Source organism: Diadema setosum, chromosome 8 (assembly GCF_964275005.1).
Source record: "Diadema setosum chromosome 8, eeDiaSeto1, whole genome shotgun sequence".
NCBI classification, from domain to species: Eukaryota; Metazoa; Echinodermata; class Echinoidea; order Diadematoida; family Diadematidae; genus Diadema; species Diadema setosum.
In genome coordinates, this window is record NC_092692.1 from 2,314,778 (window position 1) to 2,331,304 (window position 16,527).

The 16,527-nt window shown below is 39.5% G+C and overlaps 1 protein-coding gene across 1 annotated transcript in view; it reads right to left on the minus strand.

Annotated features, from left to right (window-relative positions):
- LOC140231701 (MAM and LDL-receptor class A domain-containing protein 1-like) overlaps window positions 1–16,014 on the minus strand; it is an 82,036-nt gene extending 66,022 nt beyond the window's left edge. The window contains exons 1-5 of the mRNA XM_072311855.1: window positions 15,933–16,014; window positions 11,184–11,333; window positions 4,406–4,638; window positions 2,146–2,266; window positions 837–986 (exon numbers count right to left, since the gene is read on the minus strand). Coding sequence (XP_072167956.1) covers window positions 837–986; window positions 2,146–2,266; window positions 4,406–4,638; window positions 11,184–11,333; window positions 15,933–16,014 — 736 coding nt within the window. The remainder of the gene's footprint in view (window positions 1–836; window positions 987–2,145; window positions 2,267–4,405; window positions 4,639–11,183; window positions 11,334–15,932) is intronic.
- Between the last annotated feature and the right edge of the window lie 513 nt (window positions 16,015–16,527).

The following is a 16,527-nucleotide window of genomic DNA, read 5'->3' on the forward strand; positions in this document are numbered from 1 at the left end:
TCTTTATAAAGATACGTTAGAATGGTGACAAGGTCTTCTAAATTAAACTAGCGGCAATAGGAACCTGTGAAAATGATTATCCTCACTATAAGGAGATCGTATCCCTTATGACATCTCCCTACCTTTTGTGACATAGATTATTGAAACAAAATAAGAGTTACAAATTATTGGTCTATATAGATTTTTGGCTGGTGATTGGACAAAAGGCAATCACGTGTCAAGTGCTGCGAGGATCGAATTCGCAAGTTTTGTCAGCGGTGACGTCACGTCGACAAAGTAATTCCAGAATTTGATTTGCTGCCAACAAGACTGAATGAAATAAAGGACATTTATGTAGACCATAAAACAGAACAAATATTGGATCGTCTAATGTTGCGTATAACACCTGATAATCCCTCTAAGGATATACCGTTCCTTTTGAGATGATTACTCAATGCTTACAAAAGGGCAATACCTTCCGGCTGAATAAAGAATCATTAAGTTTGCAATTTGTTCGGTATCTTCTAGCAATGATTTTGATTGCTCTTAACCCCTATCCGCTGTTCACAACCGCAATATTATTATTTCTCTCAGTTATCTTTAATCTACAACAAATTGTCACTCCTCTACATCCGTATTCTGATAGAAGGTAGAAAAGAAGTCTGGACTATAAGAGAGCCTATTCAGATACTGTAATAGTTACTGTAATAGTAATGATAGTGCTAATAGTCATAGAAGTATGAACACAACTAGAAATTGCAACAGGGAAGTTCAAAAGACAGTTGTAAATCTCCTTCTCCCCAAAAACAGTTTAAAGGATGATGCAAGTAAGGAAAATACAAAACCATGATGCTTACAGCCGGTTGTGTGGTCCCCATCTGGTCCGGTGGAATACGAGCTGGTACGTCCGCTGTTACGGGTCCAGTCAAAGTCATCGCCGTATGCCTGCTGCCATTCACACAAACCGGATTCAAAGTCACAATCAATGTCTTCGGCCACTGGTATAACTTAAAAATGATATAGAAAGATGCATACAGTGAGGATAATGTTTCGGTGAAGCTCAAAATGAAATGTTGAAAAAAAAATCGTTGCTGTTCGATGTGCTACAACATAATGCGAGCTCTATCGGGTTCAAATTTGAACGACCTTTCCGTTTTATTTACTTATAATGTCTGCGAGTGTGTCTGTGTGTGTGTGTGTGTCTGTGTGTATGCGTGTGTTGGGGTTCTCGATGGGGAGGGGTTTCCAGCGGCGGGATCTTTCTATTATAAAGCTCGATTTGTTGGTACAGTTTTTTTGTTCCAGAAACGGCTTCAACAGCAGCTAGTTCAACGATGATAATGATCTGGCTTTTCAAGGCAAAATTTCAATTTTTAACATTTTTCGATTTCAACTAAAATACAGCAAAAAATGTATGCAAAATCATTTAGTTATTTCTGATGAGAGAACATTACCAACCTTGCCCTGTTCAAACATTTCGTCTCACTTGTTTTAAAGGTTGACATTCAAAGAGCTTGAGAATCGGCATCTTTTCGATGTGACATGATTCATTTCGTCGTGAAAACGTTTAGCGTGAAATCAGTCGTTTCTACTGCACAGTCAAGCTTCGTCAATTTCTAAGAGACCATTATTTTATTTATACAGCTTGTCTTTGCGAGGTGATTAAGGGCAAAGTAGCCTGCTGCCATTCAAAGGACGTCCGTAGAGCTATAGGATTATTTGAAAGAAGAAAATGAAAAATGAAAAGAAAATGAAAGAAGGAAATATGAAATGTGTGCTCTAATTCTTTGTACTGCGCCAGGTGAGCAATCTATTGGGTTCGAATTTAAAGTTGAAGGAAAGTGAAATAAAACTCGATGAAATTCAGCTCGGATTCAATGACTGTTTTTAATATTCTAATTCTGTTCTTTTTTATACAAAATCATAAACTATGAAATGAAATAAAACAGAGCATTACTGCTGTGAAATATTATGAACACATACAATAACACAATAATGATTACTTATTAGAATGCGTTTTAATCTTTAGTTGACATTGATTGGTAAGTGGAATAAAAAAGAAGAAAAAGAAGAAGAAAGGGCAATCCTCTCATGCTAAATTCTTCTGTAAGCCATTCGAACCTATACAATAAACACTGAAATTTTGCGATGTATGGGTACATTTACCTCGCTGGCAGATTCCCTGGGAAATGGAAATGTCATCAAAGGCGATATCACCTGTGTAGCTACTCCCACTCACACCTTCCATGGTGATGTAAAATGACATGTTGTAGCCGTTGATATTGATCTGGAATATTGAATATTTGGCAAGGAGATTAAACATTATGAGCTTACAAGGTAGTCAAATGCATTCACTGACGAATCAAAAATTGTCTAATTGATTTATTTCATCTCCAACAAAATAATGAGGAATACAATGAATTAATGTTCGCGTATACCTATAACGTCACAAAATCATTACAACCATATGGTTAACATAATAACATGTAATGAAGACACAGGTAAATAATCAAGAGAGATGGCAAACTCAGAAACAAACTTGTTGGAAATTCAAGGAAATGCTATAAAAAGTAGAGCTTGTAGAATGCAATCTCCTCAAAAAGGGGGAAAAAAGTCAAATTACACAAAAGAGAGGACAATTTGCCTTATATATAGAAAAAAGACAGAGTAGTACACACATACATGTAAACACAAGGACCCACATTGACAATAAAGAGGAAGTTCTCTTGTACGGAAGATGTCGATGTATAGACGTTCAACTTTTCCAATTGCTCAAGAGTTAGTGCTGTTTCTCTGCTTTCACGACGCAGTAAATTGGAATGGTTTGAAAGTTTAAGTGATGGAGGCTGTGTACAACTCCCAGTTGATCACGAGGAAATTTAAAATTTTCCCTAGATGTCGAGAAGTGAAAGAAGTAATGTCTGTACTTAAATGCAGTTAAGATATGTAGTTTAAACATGCCTTCTGTATTAATCTCTCCCTCCCTCTCTTTCTCCCTTTCTCTTTCTCTCTCTTTCTTTCTCTCTCTCTCTCTCTCTTTCTTTCTCTATCTCGGTGCAAGTGCTCTGGAGGGTTCATGTGAAGAAACAGTATGCATTCTATACCTTAATTAAGATTGGCTGTTCGTTACAGTAGGGCTTGTCTGATACACAAACTGATTACAAATCACATTGCTCTGTATGTAGCTTTTTTTTTTGTCTTACACAATTTTAATGGATGTTTGTTTGAGGAAATTGCAATAATTGATATTAATCTAGCAATAAGACATGCCTACTATTCATTACTACATTGGTTAAAAGGAGTGACTGCAATGGGACCATCAACTCCATGTAAGACATGCACCCCTTCATTTCATTCTTAAATATTCTAAGTTCAGACGCGGTTTGGGTTAGACGAAAAGAAATCGGCTATATTACAGTTTGGAAAAGATGAACTGCAGACTACATTGTCTATTTCTCTTTCCAAGACAAGTCATGGAATATAGGTTTTATGGCATACAAACTCATGTTGATTTGTGTTGATTCATGATGCTCAAAATCACTTTTCTGGGGAAACGAATTTCTAGAAACATTCCATACATTCTTAGATTTCTTCAGGTTACTTAGATACCCCCACAAACAAAAACCTTCCAAAGCAAGATTCTGGTTGTGATCTTATCTGCTAATCATTGCTGAAGTACTATTATATTATTAACAAAAGATATTGGAACGACCCTCAACGACACCGAGCAGAACTTGATGTTCCCTCGCTATTTGTTAGTCACATTGATATCAGAGAAACAAGCAAGTTATGCATACGAAGTCGAGGGGCAGGTGGTTCCCATGTCTTTTCTTAAACATATCATAACTTTAGCAATGATCGACAGATGAGGTCACAACCAGAATCTTGGTTTTGAAGGGAATTTATTGTGGGCGTATCCAAGTAATCTGAAGTAGAATAGAAGAAAAATTATCTAAGAATATTTGGATTGTTTCTAGATATTTGTTTTAACCGCAAAAAAAAAAAGGTGATGTTGAGGGTATCATGAATTAACACAAAACAACATGCATTTGTATGTCATAAAATCTTTAAGCGTCTGAAGCATTAAAATACATCAACAAATTGTCACTGGTTCCTCTAACTCAACAGTTTATTGTTTCTCTTTCTGTGGATTGAAGTGCTTCACTAAGAACAATTTTCTTCAATGACAAATTAAATACATCAAAGCCATTAATAAATGTGTGTAAGACATTGGCCTATATCCATATCTTGTACAATACATCAAAGTATTCAATCCGAGTTGGTGCTGATTGTTTTCACATGTTCGGTTAGTACCAGATCGAAGTTTGTCTTCGAGTTATTTGAAAACGTAATATTTCTCATAAAATTTTACTTTCATTTCAAATAAAGCAGAACAAAAATAAAATGTTTAACAACAAAACCCTACCTGTTCTACTCTCCAATGGTTTCTCCTGTCCCCACTGAGTGAGGATATAATGTTATTCGCATTTGGCCATCTTGTTTCTGACTTGTAGACATTCAGTGAGTTGATAGTGCTGCCGTACATATGATACCAAAATGTCAGGCACAAGGGCCCGTAACCACGGTATTCGGGGCTCCATAGGCGTGCGAAATCCCCATAGCTACGAGAGTTTGTCTCTATATACACGTAATATCCGACTGCAAGAGGGGGGGGGGGAGGAAATATACCATGGAAATAATATAAGGCTTTAAAGCAAGATCAAGAATCAAAGGCACAACAATTGAGCGTAGAAACATGTTTTCAATCTATTTACAGAGAAGACTTGCTTGGCTTAAGATGTACACGTACTCTCTCTTTCTTGGATTTCTAAGTGATAAGCGAGGACGTGGTTGGGTGATAATTCACTTCCGTCAGCACAGCTAAAAGCCGACAAACGCTCAATGAATGCAAAATGTGGCAATGTGGCAATACGGCATTGAAATTCGTCAATGCCTCAACGAAATTGTCGTCAATGAAAGAGGTATCTACATAAGACGCAAAATTTATGCAGCAGTTACTTCGTAATTATTCAATTTGATGGAAATCTGGAGTGGAGTTAGGGTTTAAATAGGGTTAGCCATTTCAACAACCATTGGGTAAAGTGTGTGACCCATATCATGGTGAAAGAAAATACACTTAAACTTAAACTCCTTCCTTTAAATATGATTGATAATATTCCTACATTTCATGTTGGTATCAATTTCTCATAATTGATATCCGTTCACTTGATTCGCGTATCAATTTTCTAATAATGGCGAGGGGGGGGGGGGGATACCTGACTTTGATTTCTTCAAAAAAAAGTGACGACCCTGCTTTGTAACCGAAAAGCAAGTGTTCGATTTTTATAGGATAGCAGTATAATTTTCTTTATAAAAGTACGGCAGAATGGTGACAAGGTCTTCTAAATCAAACCAGCGGGAATAGGAAACTGTGAAAATGATTCCCCTCACTTCAAGGACATCGTATTCTTTATGACATCTCCCTAGCTTTTGTGACATACATGTTATTCTGGAGTCTCCGAAAGAGACTACATTGAGAGACCCGCTTTGCGCACGCGCAGTCATATCGCGTTTCTACGCACGAGTATTCGAACGTAGTTCCCCTATCGCAGTCGAAAATTCTTATTTTTTATCGCGTTTTCGCGGTACTATCGGTTCTAGAAACCAGCAGTTAGTGGAATTTAGATTTCCGCAATCTCCCTATATCGTACAACGATTATTCGGTGCTTAGCAAGGCGGCAAGCACAGCATCTTCTAGCGGCCTCATTCCACAAAAGTCACGCGGTGGCTACATCGTGATGGAGGCACAACAGCTCCAACAGCTGCATCATCCGGCTATAGCAGCCCGGCGCAGCGGAAAGCATCAACGTTTGCGAAGAACGTTCCTCTCCGACAGACAAAAAAGTCAAGCCGAAAAAGAAACTAGTTAAGTCGGATACGGTTTCCGGCACTAACATGGCGGGTGAAGTGCCGCAATCGAAGTAGGGCCCAAAGACGACCGAAAAATCCTCGGATGTCGAGGACAGACTATCGAGACTGGAAAGTCTTCTGAGTACAGTGGTCGACGCGGCAGACGTGCAAGAAATTCCCGTTCTCGCAGCAAAATTTGCCATGCCGGGTGATACGGGGCTACCGGTGGACGAGGACTTAGCCAGCTCTACTACCGGTACTTACCTCATCAGTCACCCGCTAGAAGAAAAAGTGTTGGAAGAGACGGCATCTAAGTATCCAGCCCCGAGCAACTGTGTTTACCTCGCTACACCGAAGGTGAACGGCCCGATCTGGGATAACCTACCGCAACACACACGCAGTAGAGATGCTAAGTTACAGCGTGTGCAGAAGTCGCTGACGAAGGGCCTGAGCGCGCTAATACAGTCCTTCCCATCACCTCGGCTGACCGACACACAGCAGGACGCACTGGCGTTGCTGTGCAATGCCAATTTTGAACTCAATTCGTTGAGGAAAGAGCTTATCAAGCCACGGACATGGCAGCCACTTACTCTCATCTTTGCAAACCTTCCACTCCCGTCACTAAATTCCTATTCGGGGATGAATTGGGAAAGAGAACGAAAGATCTCAAAGAGGAGCAGAAAGCTGCATCAGGGGTGATGAGAAACCCAATTTCGCGGCCACAGTCTATTATACGTACCACCTGTACAGGGGAGCAGCTTTCTCCAAGCGACAATACAGAAGCGCCGGCTGAACTGCAAGTTCAGCTGCTTTAACACACAGACCAACAGCCGGCCGTAGTAGCAGGCCTTTTTTAGGTCAGCGCCCACAGTGGGGTCACAGCAAGCAGCCACCACCCCGCACAGCGAGCCGCCCCCCACAACAGGCTCCCTAGCACAGGCCTCCAATGCAGCGCAAGAAATAACTACCATCATACCCAAAGAGGTAGGTAGTTTCGATTCACATCATGATCATACCAGCAGTCCCCAATGTATTTGTACATGTGTGCAATGTATTCAAAGGAAAGCTCCAGTGGCAGTCGGAGGTCGAGTGAGGCTTTTTTACAGGTGATGGTGCCAAATCTTCAGCTTGTATTGACAGAGAGATCACAAGCTTACTGACTAAGAATGTTATCGAAGAATGTGGTCATGAAGAAGGAGAATTTCTCTCCAACATTTTCACACGACCCAAGAAAAATGGGGGTGTCCGACTAATACTTGATTTGTCAGATTTGAACAAGTGTGTGAGCGTACAACACTTCAAAATGGATAACATTCATACAGCTGCCCTTTTAATCTCCCCAGGAGATTTCCTAGCCTCAGTCGACCTCCGAGATGCTTACTACTCCATCCCAATTGACACTGAATACAGAAAATTCTTGAAATTTCCATGGAAAGGGAAATTTTACAGATTCAAAGTCCTACCAAATGGGCTCAGCACAGAGCCCAGACTTTTCACCAAGCTCATGAAACCTGTTTTCGCTACACTGAGAGAAATGGGGCACAAAGTACTAGGCTACCTTGATGATACTCTCATTATCGGAGAGTCAATAGAACAAGCAAAGGAGGCTGTACGGGCAACCACAAATCTCCTGTCTGAACTAGATTTCGTAGTCCACGAGGAGAAATCTATGCTGGAACCCCAACAAGAGCTCACATTCCTAGGGTTTAAGCGGCACACGGGTGATATGACTATCTCCCTGCCAGAAGAGAAAATGCAGGACATATCACAGTCTGTTCAGACTTGCTTGACAATACTAGACCCACAATCAGGCAGGTGTCACATGTTATCGGGAAGATAATAGCTACTTTCCCTGGAGTCCAACATGGCCCTCTTTTCTACAGATGCCTAGAACGTGACAAAATTGCCGCCCTTAAAGCTAACAAAGGCCATTTTGACAGACCTATGAAGCTGTCATTAGAAGGGAAAGAAGAGCTCAAATGGTGGATTTATCATGTCATTGAGGAGTGTGCACCTACATGTATTAATCGTAACAGACCTACACTTGAGCTGCGTACAGACGCTAGTGGGCTTGGTTGGGGAGCCACAAATCTGTCCGTGGAAACAGGAGGCAGATGGAACGATCTTGAAATGAAAAGAGCTAGAAAGAATGATATCAATTACCTGGAAACATTGGCAGCCGGGTTTGGACTGAAGTCCTTTTGCTCTTCTTTATATGATGCTCATGTCCTCCTTAGGTCAGACAGCAGTTGTTTATTTGAATAACATGGGAGGTATTAAGTCAAAGGACTGTGACAGTGCAGCTAGAGACATCTGGAGGTGGTGCATGGAACGTAATATTTGGGTTACTGCAGCACACCTTCCAGGGAGTGAGAATACTGAGGCAGACAGCAGGTCTAGAAAGTTCAGTGACCGAAATGAATGGATGCTTAACAAGCACGCCTTTAACAAACTAGTTTCAGTTTTTGGGCTTCCAGACATTGATCTCTTTGCGTCCAGACTAAACAACCAACTTGAGTTGCCAGATCCAAATGCAGAAGCCGTAGATGCATTTACGTTGGATTGGTGAGAATTCAAATTCTATGCCTTTCCCCCATTCTGTCTCATCCCAAGATGTCTTCAAAAAATTAGGACAGATAGAGCTGAGGCATAATGGTAGTGCCAAATTGGCCCACACAGGCATGGTTTCCTAAGCTGAAAGGATGTTAAAGGGTGAAGCAGTGCTAATTACAAGGAGTAGGAACCTATTAACGCAACCTGTAATGCATGAACCACATCCCTTGTATGATCGAATTGATCTTCTCTGTTGCAGGTTATGCGGCAGCCCTTCGAAAGGATAGGACTAAAGAAGGAAATTGTGGACATTTGGGCCGCTTCTTGGAGAGCCTCTACCCAGAAGCAATATTTTGTGTACATAAGGAAGTGGAAAGACTTTTGCAAGAGTAAGAAGAAAAGCCATCTTCACTCTAGTGTTCAGTTTGTTTTAGAATTTCTTAGTGAGCTTTTTCATGTATAGGAGGTTTTGGATACAATGCACTCAACACAGCAAGAAGTGCTCTCGCATCATTCCTAGTTCTTGAGGATGGTGCCTCTACAGTTGGGAACAACATTTTGATATCAAGATTTATGAAGGGGTTTTCCATCTCCGAACCCCAAGACCTCGCTATGTAGATACTTGGGATGTAAATATTGTGTTTTGCTATCTCAGAAAACTGTCACCGGCAAATCCACAGAGCCTGCGAGATCTCACCAAAAAGCTATGCATGCTCATGGCTCTCATCTCAACACAGAGAGCACAGTCATTGCAGCTCCTGAATTTGGACAACATGATACTCAAGGGATCATCAGTTACACTTCATTTCAACGAGCTACTGAAACAAAATAGGCCGGGAAACGCTGGCCTCACACTGAGCATGAGAGCCTACCCCCCCCCCCCCAGATCGTCGATTGTGCGTTGTCAACTACATCAGAGCCTACATGCGGAGGACTGAGGAAATTCGAGGTGAAGAGCGTCGGCTCTTTATTAGTTTTCGCAGACCCCATGCGAAATTAACGTCACAAACCATCTCCCGGTGGATCAAAGATGTTATGGCAGCGGCAGGAATCGACACTTCAAAATATAAGGCTCACTCAACAAGAGCAGCTGCGACGTCAGCTGCACACAGAGCAGACTTGCCAGTTTCGTTTATCCTTGAGAAGGCAGGCTGGACGAATGAAAAAACTTTCAGAAATTTCTACAGCAAACCCTTGCTCGACGATGGGAGCAAGTGTCTCACATCTGCTTTACTAAAGAAATGACCAGACGAGGTAAACAATGTACCCCTTTTTGGTAAATGACAATTCATAGAGTCATTTCTGTTATCTTTCTTACAAATATGGCTGCTGGGCTTCAAAATCTCAATGTAGTCTCTTTCGGAGACTCCAGAAGTAAAATAGAAAGATTAAATGAGAACTTACCTGTTTGAAATTTGATCTTTATTTTACGAGGGAGTTGTAGGAAGAGAATACATTCCCTCCTCTCCCTCCCAAAGTTTTCAAACTTGAGGCTAAGTTCTCCATAATCTTTCAAATATCCAGCAGCCACATTTGATGCTTCGAAAAATGAATGCGCGTGCGCAAAGCGGGTCTCTCAATGTATTCTCTCCCTAGCTACAACTCCCTCGTAAAATAAAGATCAAATTTCAAACACGTAAGTTCTCATTTAATCTTTCTAATATTGAAACAAAATAAGAGTTACAAATTCATGGGTCTACATAGATTTTTGGCTGGTGATTGGACAAAACGGCAATCACGTGACAAGTGCAGCGAGGATCGAATTCGCCAGTTTTGTCAGCGGTGACGTCACGTCGACAAAGTAATTAGGTGATCCGAGTATCCTCTCGGATCATCTTCTGTATCTGTACTGGTTCTTTGTTTTTTAGGTGATCCGAGTATCCTCTCGGATCACCTTCTGTATCTGTACGGATTCTTTCTTCTTCTTTCTCCTCAAAAGTTGTGCAGAGGTTTGCTCAGAAAGTCCTATGCCTATCGATTTCAAAATTATACCATGTATGTATCATGTCCCAAAGACGACAGCGCAAGTAAAATCATAGTGATCAGTCGACCGTGACGTCACTATGACGTCATTATATGAAAACACATTTTTATTCATATCTCATCAATGGAAAAAAAAATTTTCAATGAAATTTACGTCACATATATTTCAAGTCAAGCGCATTCTATTCATATATTCAAAATTCATATTCACCCTTGAAACGTGCGCGTACGCGCGCGTTGAAATATTTACATGCTCCAATCGAGCTCAAATTTTTCTTGCACACGTTTCAGACCATTTTGAGCATTTTTTGAAAAATGGAAAAAAAAATTGGACGGACGCGTACGCGCCCGCACATATACGCACGCACAGCTCATATGCAATAGAAAATTGCCATTTTTTTTTTACACTTATCGGATGCCTGAAATGTCAAGGAATATTTCTACCAAGTTTCAAGTCAATCCGACTCAATATGACGTCATACGGGCCCCTCAAAGTTGAAATTACGCGCGCGCGTCAATGGCGATATACAGTGCAACTATGCCAAAAAACCGCCAATTTTAAATCCGATTTTACTCGTCAGGTTGGACGGTGACCACCCATTTTCTTTACATATTCTAAAAGCTGATGAGTTGTACATGTCATTTCATGGGTTCAAAGTTCAAAGTTCAAGTTCAAAAGACAGTTGTAAATCTCCTTCTCCCCCCAAAAAGTATAAAGGATGATAAAAGTAAGGAAAATGCAAAACCAAGGATCTTACAGCCTGTTGTGTGGTCCCTATCTGGTCCGGTGGAATATGAGCCGGTGCGTCCGCTGTTACGGGTCCAGTCAAAGTCATCGCCGTATGCCTGCTCCCATTCACACAGACCGGATTCAAAGTCACAATCAATGTCTTCGGCCACTGGTATAACTTAAAAATGATATAGAAAGATGCATAGAGTGAGGATAATGTGTCGGTAAAACTCAAAATGAAATGTTGAAGAAAATCGTTGCTGTTCGATGTGCTACAACATAATGCGAATTCTATCGGGGGCATCCCACGAGACCGACACGCACGAGTCATACGGTCCACGAGACCGACATCAATAATAGGTCCATGAGTCATACAGCCCAAGAGTTATACGGCTCAGGAGTCATACAACCCATGAGTTCGACACTACGCACCAAAGGCTCATGAGATCGACACTAAGCAAACATAGCCCACGAGACCGACACTAAGCAATAAAGGCTCATGAGACCGACACTAAGAAAAGAAAGCCCGAGACCGACAGTACGCAAAGAAGGCCCACGAGACCGACAGGATAAACAGCGCCATCTACATGTCAATCACCTGTACAGGGTGTTCCATGAACGGAAAAATAACATACTTGCGGGTGTAATTTCGTAACGCTATCAATGAAAAGATGGTGACCATCTACATAATTATGAACGACATCAAATATGTATTTCTACATACTTCTGGGGAGGGTTAGGGGGGGGGGGCAAGTGTGTCAGGGAGCGACATTGTTATCAAGTAGAACAATTGAATTGTATTCTTCATGCCCCCAAAAAGAGACAAAAACACAAATGAATTTAAAAGAGGACAATAACGATGTATGGATTAATTTTAGAGCTTTGATAATGCCATCATGCTATTTTTAATAGGCTTTCTCAGTTTTTAGCTAGAAGATGGACAAGATAATCTTCTCTTTCCCAATTCACTAGTTACTTATTCTATTTTTAGATATTCTACCCTCCTGCTTTGACGTTTTGCAGTATGATCTATTTGTAATTTTCTCTGTAACTACAATTCTACTGATTAAAACGTTTCATATCGCAGGGATTCACCTCAATTTTGTGGCTTGTGCTATTCTCCTCCGAACAGTACATTTTATCGTGAAATACGTAATAGCTATTTTCATGGATGCATCTGGTTTTTTCCGAATCCCTAACGCTACCTTAATAGACGGCTTCAACAGCAGCTAGTTCAACGATGATAATGATCTGGCTTTTCAAGGCAAAATTTCAATTTTTAACATTTTTCGATTTCAACTAAAATACAGCAAAAAAAAAAAGTATGGAAAATCAGTTTAATATTTCTAACGTGAGAACATTGTCAATCTTGCCCTGTTCAAACATTTCGTCTCACTTGTTTTAAAGGTTGATATTCAAAGAGGTTGAGAATCGGCATCTTTTCGATGTGACATGATGCATTTCGTCGTGAAAACGTTTGGGGTGAAATCAGTCGTTTCTACTGCACAGTCAAGCTTCGTCAATTTCTAAGAGACCATTATTAGGTGATCCGAGAATCCTCTCGGATCACCTGTTGTATCTGTACGGATTCTTTCTTTCTTTCTTTATTTCTGGACAAAAGTTGTGCAGAGGTTAGCTCAGAAAGTGCATTGCCTATCAATGTCAAACTTATACCATATATGTATCATGTCGCAAAGACGACAGCGCAAGTAAAATCATAGTGATCAGTCAACCGTGACGTCACTATGACATCATTATATGAAAACACATTTTCAGGCATATCTCATTAATGGAATGGAATATTTCAATGAAATTTAAGTCGTATATATTTCAAGTCAAGCGAATTCTACTCATATTCTCAAAATACATTTTTATCTCAAAACGCGCGCGTTGAAATATTTGTATGCTCCAATCGAGCTCAAAATTTTTTTTGCACACGTTTCAGACCATTTGGAGCATTTTTTGAAAAATTGAAAAAATCGGGCGGACGCGTACGCGCGCGCGCATATACGCACGCACAGCCTATATGCAATAGAAATTTATCGTTTTTTCACTTATATCTGATTTCTGAAATGTCAGGGAATATTTCTACCAAGTTTCAAGTCAATCCGACGCAATATGACGTCATACGGGCCAGTCAAAGTTGAAATTCCGCGCGCGCGTCAATGGCGATATACAGTGCAACTATGCCAAAAAATTGCCAATTTTAAATCCGATTTTACTCGTCAGGATGGACGGTGACCCCCCATTTTCTTTACATATTTTGTAAGCTGATGAGTTGTACATTTCATGGATTGGCGATGCTGAAAAAACGATTAAAAGATATCAAATTTCTTAATAAAGTAAAAAAAGTAAATTTTCAAAATGACGTCATCAAATTTCAAGTTCACTCAAGCGTATCTCCCATATTCTTTCGTCGATTTTCGTCCAAATTTCAATATGTTGTAGCTTATTAAATGTTCTTTCAGTCATATATAACAATATTTTGATTAGATGACGGCATCACCTCGTAAAAGGGGATTGAAAGTAACATTGTCAAATTTGACCAGTTTACGTGTTATCTCTATGAGAGTGCAGTTTTTCTGGAAATGAAAACTGACATGACTATCTTTATCGAGCACTAGCTCACTTATGCTTCGGTGAATTTCTCCCATATTTTAGTATGTTGTAGCTGAGACTTTGGGCTATCGTAAGTGTGCCCTTCGTCTTTTCATACGGAGTCGGCATCACGTCCAAAAACATGGTTGAAATTAAAGCTTATCTTCGATGTATTGAAATATCTCTTTCTTTCTGCAACTTTCTTTGCAATAACTCAAGAAAAACATACCCTATCACCACCATATTTTGCACATGCTTAGTTCATGTCACTTACATTATTTCACAAAATAATAACTACTTGATCAGACACCATTTTGGGTATGTAAATTAGGGTCAAAGGTCATAAATGTTCCATCCTGTATCTTGGTGAATACATGTCCTATCGTTCCCATATTTTGCACACGTAAAGACCATGTTACAAGGATCATTTCACAAAATAACCATTTTTGGCACAGAGGCCATCTTGTTTGTGCAAAGTGTGGTCAAAGGTCATATGTACTTCTTCCTGCATCTTCGTTATGACGTGTTATCTCTATGGCAGGGAATTTTTCTAGATGTGAAAATTGACATGATTGTCTTTATCGGCGACTAGCTCACTTACCCTTCGATGAATTTCTCCCATATTTTAATATGTTGTAGCTGAGACTTTGCGCTATCGTGAAGTGCCCTTCGTTTTTTTCATGCAACGTCGAAATCACATCGAAAATCTTGGTTGAAATTAAAGCTTATCTTTGATGTGTTGAGATATTTCTTTCTTTCTGCAACTTTCTTTGCAATAAATCAAGAAAAAACAGCTCCTACCACCCCCATACTTAGCACATGTTTAGTTCATGTCACGTACATTATTTCACAAAATAACAACTACTTGATCGGACAACATCTTGGGTATGTAAATTAGGGTCAAAGGTCATAAATATTTCATCTTGTATCTTGGCGAATACCTATCCTTTCTGTCCCATATTTTGCACACGTATAGACGATGTCGCAAGAATCATTTCACAAAATAACCACTTTTTCCTCAGATGCCATCTTGGGAGTGTAAAGGTGGGTCAAAGGTCATATGTATTTGTTGCTGTATCTTCGTCATCTAGTGTATACAGAATTTGGTACCAAAGATGGCAGATATGACTCCCTTTTCTAAATGAGAATCCAAACATCACACGGCCAATGTCTGTAAACAGAGATGAAACCTGTATGGTCATGCTTATTGCGATTAGGACTCGAATCATTGATTAAAAAAAAATCGGATCACCTTAATTTGTCAGTAATGACAAATTACAATCTCTAGTTTTATCTATACAGCTTGTCTTTGCGAGGTGATTAAGGGCGAAGTAGCCTGCTGCCATTCGAAGGACGTCCGTAGAGCTATAGGATTATTTTCGGAACTTGAAAAACCGTTCGCTTTTGAATTTCTCCTTGCGTCTGTATCGACTACTGTACTATTTATATTTATACCCGCAGCATGTTATTTCTATTCTATTTAAGCTTTCAATAGTTTTACATTACCGTCACACACTTTGTCAGTTTCCTGTTCTGATTGATTGCTAACATAGAGTTTTTCATAGCTCGCAAGAAGGAACTAAATAATTTCTTACTGTGACTTAAGTGGATTCAAGTTCGACTTTAATTCAATTGCATGAATCATCGTAGATCAGTTGTGAAGAAACACAAGGTTGCTATTAGGCCATATAGTTATGTATTGTCAATTGGATTCACAGAGAGAATACTTGAAATAATATAATATTTCCTTCTTTCATTTTCGAAGAATTCTTTTTTTTTAATGAAATGTGTGCTCTAATTCTTTGTACTGAGCCAGGTGAGCAGTCTATAGGGCTCGAATTTAAAGTCGATGGAAAATAAAATAAAACTCGATGAAATTCAGCTCGGATTCAATGACTGTTTTTATTCTTAATTCTTTTCTTTTTTTATACAAAATCAGGAACTATGAAATGAAATAAAACAGAGCACTACTGATGTGAAATATTATGAACACATACAATAACACAATATTACTTATTAGAATGCGTTTTAATCTTTAGTTGACATTGATTGGTAAGTTGAAAAAGAAGAAGAAAAAGAAGAAGAAAGGGCAATCCTCTCATGCTAAATTCTTCTGTAAGCCATTCGAACCTATACAGTAAACACTGAAATTTTGCGATATTTAGATGGGTATATTTACCTCGGTGGCAGATTCCCTGGGAAATGTAAATGTCATCAAAGGCGATATCACCTGTGTAGCTACTCCCACTCACACCTTCCATGATGATGTAAAATGGCGTGTTGTTGTCATTGATATTGATCTGAAAAATTGAATATTTGGCAAGGAGATTAAAAATCATCGGCTTACAAGGTAGTCAAATGCATTCACTGCCGAATCAAAAATTGTCTAATTGATTTATTTTAACTCCAACAAAATAATGAGGGATACAATGAAATGTTCGCGTATACCAATAACGTCACAAAATCAGTACAACCATGTTGTTAACATAATAACATGTAATGAAGACATAGGTAAATTATCAAGACAGATGGTAAACTCAGAAACAAACTTGTTGGAAATTGAAGGGACTGCTAAAAAGCAGAGCTTGTAGTATGCAATCCCCTCAAAAAGGGAAAAAAGTCAAATTACACAAAAGAAAGGACAATTTGCCTAAGGGATAGAAAAAAGACAGAGTAGTACACACATGTATTCAAACACAAGGACCCACATTGACAATTACGAGGAAGTTCTCTTGTACGGAAGATGTCGATGTATAGACGTTCAACTTTTCCAA